Source organism: Echinops telfairi, unplaced genomic scaffold, assembly GCF_000313985.2.
Source record: "Echinops telfairi isolate 266 unplaced genomic scaffold, ASM31398v2 ScPeMD7_7424;HRSCAF=8462, whole genome shotgun sequence".
Taxonomy (NCBI): Eukaryota; Metazoa; Chordata; class Mammalia; order Afrosoricida; family Tenrecidae; genus Echinops; species Echinops telfairi.
In genome coordinates this window covers 88,411,404-88,413,274 of record NW_022111324.1, presented here as the reverse complement: position 1 = coordinate 88,413,274, position 1,871 = coordinate 88,411,404, and the positions used below count along the sequence as shown (strand labels likewise).

General features: G+C 37.1%; 1 protein-coding gene across 1 annotated transcript in view; it reads right to left on the bottom strand.

The window, feature by feature from the left end:
• Positions 1-29, bottom strand: part of TRIM67 (tripartite motif containing 67) — a 120,366-nt gene extending 120,337 nt beyond the window's left edge. Inside the window, exon 1 of the mRNA XM_045298211.1 lies at positions 9-29. Within this exon, the coding sequence (XP_045154146.1) occupies positions 9-29 (21 nt within the window). The remainder of the gene's footprint in view (positions 1-8) is intronic.
• Positions 30-1,871: the final 1,842 nt, after the last annotated feature.

The window sequence follows — 1,871 nt, the reverse complement described above, 5'->3', positions numbered from 1 at the left end:
ATCCCGACCTTCTTGGTGCGTTTGGCCATCTTGCCGCAAACTAGTCCCAGGCCAGAGAGGCTCACTAAGCCATTTTTAATTGGCTTACTTGTCTTTTTGTTGTTGTTGAGGTACTGACACTTGCTCTATATTTTAAACATTAATCCAGTATGTGTTTGCTAAATATTTTCCCCAAGTCTTTGAGTGCTTTTAAAACTCTTTTGATGACATTTTTGATGCATGTAAGTGTTTAATTTTTAGGATGTCCCATTTATCTAATTTCTACTTTTTGCATGTTTTTAGTTATGTGTGATAGTGTTTTTACATCAGATGGTAGGTTCCTAAGTTTGTCGTATTGTTTCCTGGATGGTCTTTATACATTTAGGTTTTACATTTAGGTGAAAGATGTTGAGGGATTTTTTGTTTTGTTTTGTTCTAATGTGGTGTGAGAAATGAGACTTGTTCTAGTCTCCTGCAAAGAGATATCCAGTTTTGCCAGTAGCATCTGTTAAAGAGGTCATCTATTTTCCATGACATGATTTCAGGTTCTTGTCAATAAGCTGTTTTTAGGTGACTGAATTTACTTCTGGGTTCTCAACTCTGTTCCATTGACATATGTGTCTGTCATTGTATCAGAACCAGCTCGTTTTGACTACCAGGGTGATGTACTAGATTTGAGATAGGCAAGTGTGAGGCCTCCTCTTTACTTTTCTCTTGTCATAGTGCTTTACTTATTGAGGTCCCTTTCCTTTCAAAATAAACTTGGTGGTTAATTTTCCCATCTCTAAAGATGATGTTGGAATCTAGATTGAAAGTGTATTATATTTGTAGATCCCTTTGGGTAGTATTAACATCTTCACAACGTCTTTCTATCCATGTGTAAGCTATGTCCTTCCCTTTATGTAGGTATCTTTTGTATTCTTGCAGTAGTATTTTGTAATTTTCTCTGTAAAAGTCTTTTGTGCCTCTGTTCAGATTTATTCCTAAGTGTTTCATCTTTTGAGTGGTAATTGAAAATAGTGTTGTGGTCATTAAATTTTCCTTTCAGTGCTCTTTTTTACAGTGTGAAGAAATCCAACTGATAGTTTTATGTTTTCTTGTATCCTACCACTTTGCTGTATTTTCCAATTAATTCCGTTACTGTTCTTGCTTAGACTGGGTCCCCTCTCCCATGGGATCATATTATCTGCAATAGAGTTTTATTTCTCCTTTTACAATTTGTGGACCTTTAGTTTCTCTTTCTTACATGATAGAACAGGCTAAGACTTGCCAGCACAATATTAAACAGAAGTGATGATAAATGGCAGCTTTGTAGGATCTCATAAGAGTCCTGGTGTTGTAGTGGTTACGTATTTGGCTGCTAACTGCAAGGTCAGCAGTTTGAAGCCCCCAGCCAGTCTGTGAGAGAAACATGGGGTTTTCTAGTCACGTAAAGAGTTGTAGGCTTAGAAACACACAGGAGCAGCTCTACTCTTTCCTATAGGGTCAGCATGAGTCAGCATCAGCTCAATGGCAGGAAGACTTTTTTTGTGGTCTTATAAAGAATTTGAGTCTTGGAAACTCACAGGGACTTTTCTACCCTGTCTTGTAAGAATGCTATGAGCCTGAATCCAATCGATGACAGAGAGCTTGATATGTTTGCATGGTCCCATTTGCAATGTGAATGCTCTCAGCCTTTCTCCGGTGAGACCGATGTTGGCTCTTTTGGGGTGTATGCCCATGAGTATGGTGAGGAAGTTCCCTTCTATTTCTATTTTGCTGCGTGTTTTTATCTGAATAGGTGTTAGATTTTGTTAAATGATTTTCTGCATTAGTTGATATAATCATGAGGTTCTTTCTTTTCCTTTGGTTTGTGGTGAATTACTTTGATATATATATATATATATATTTTA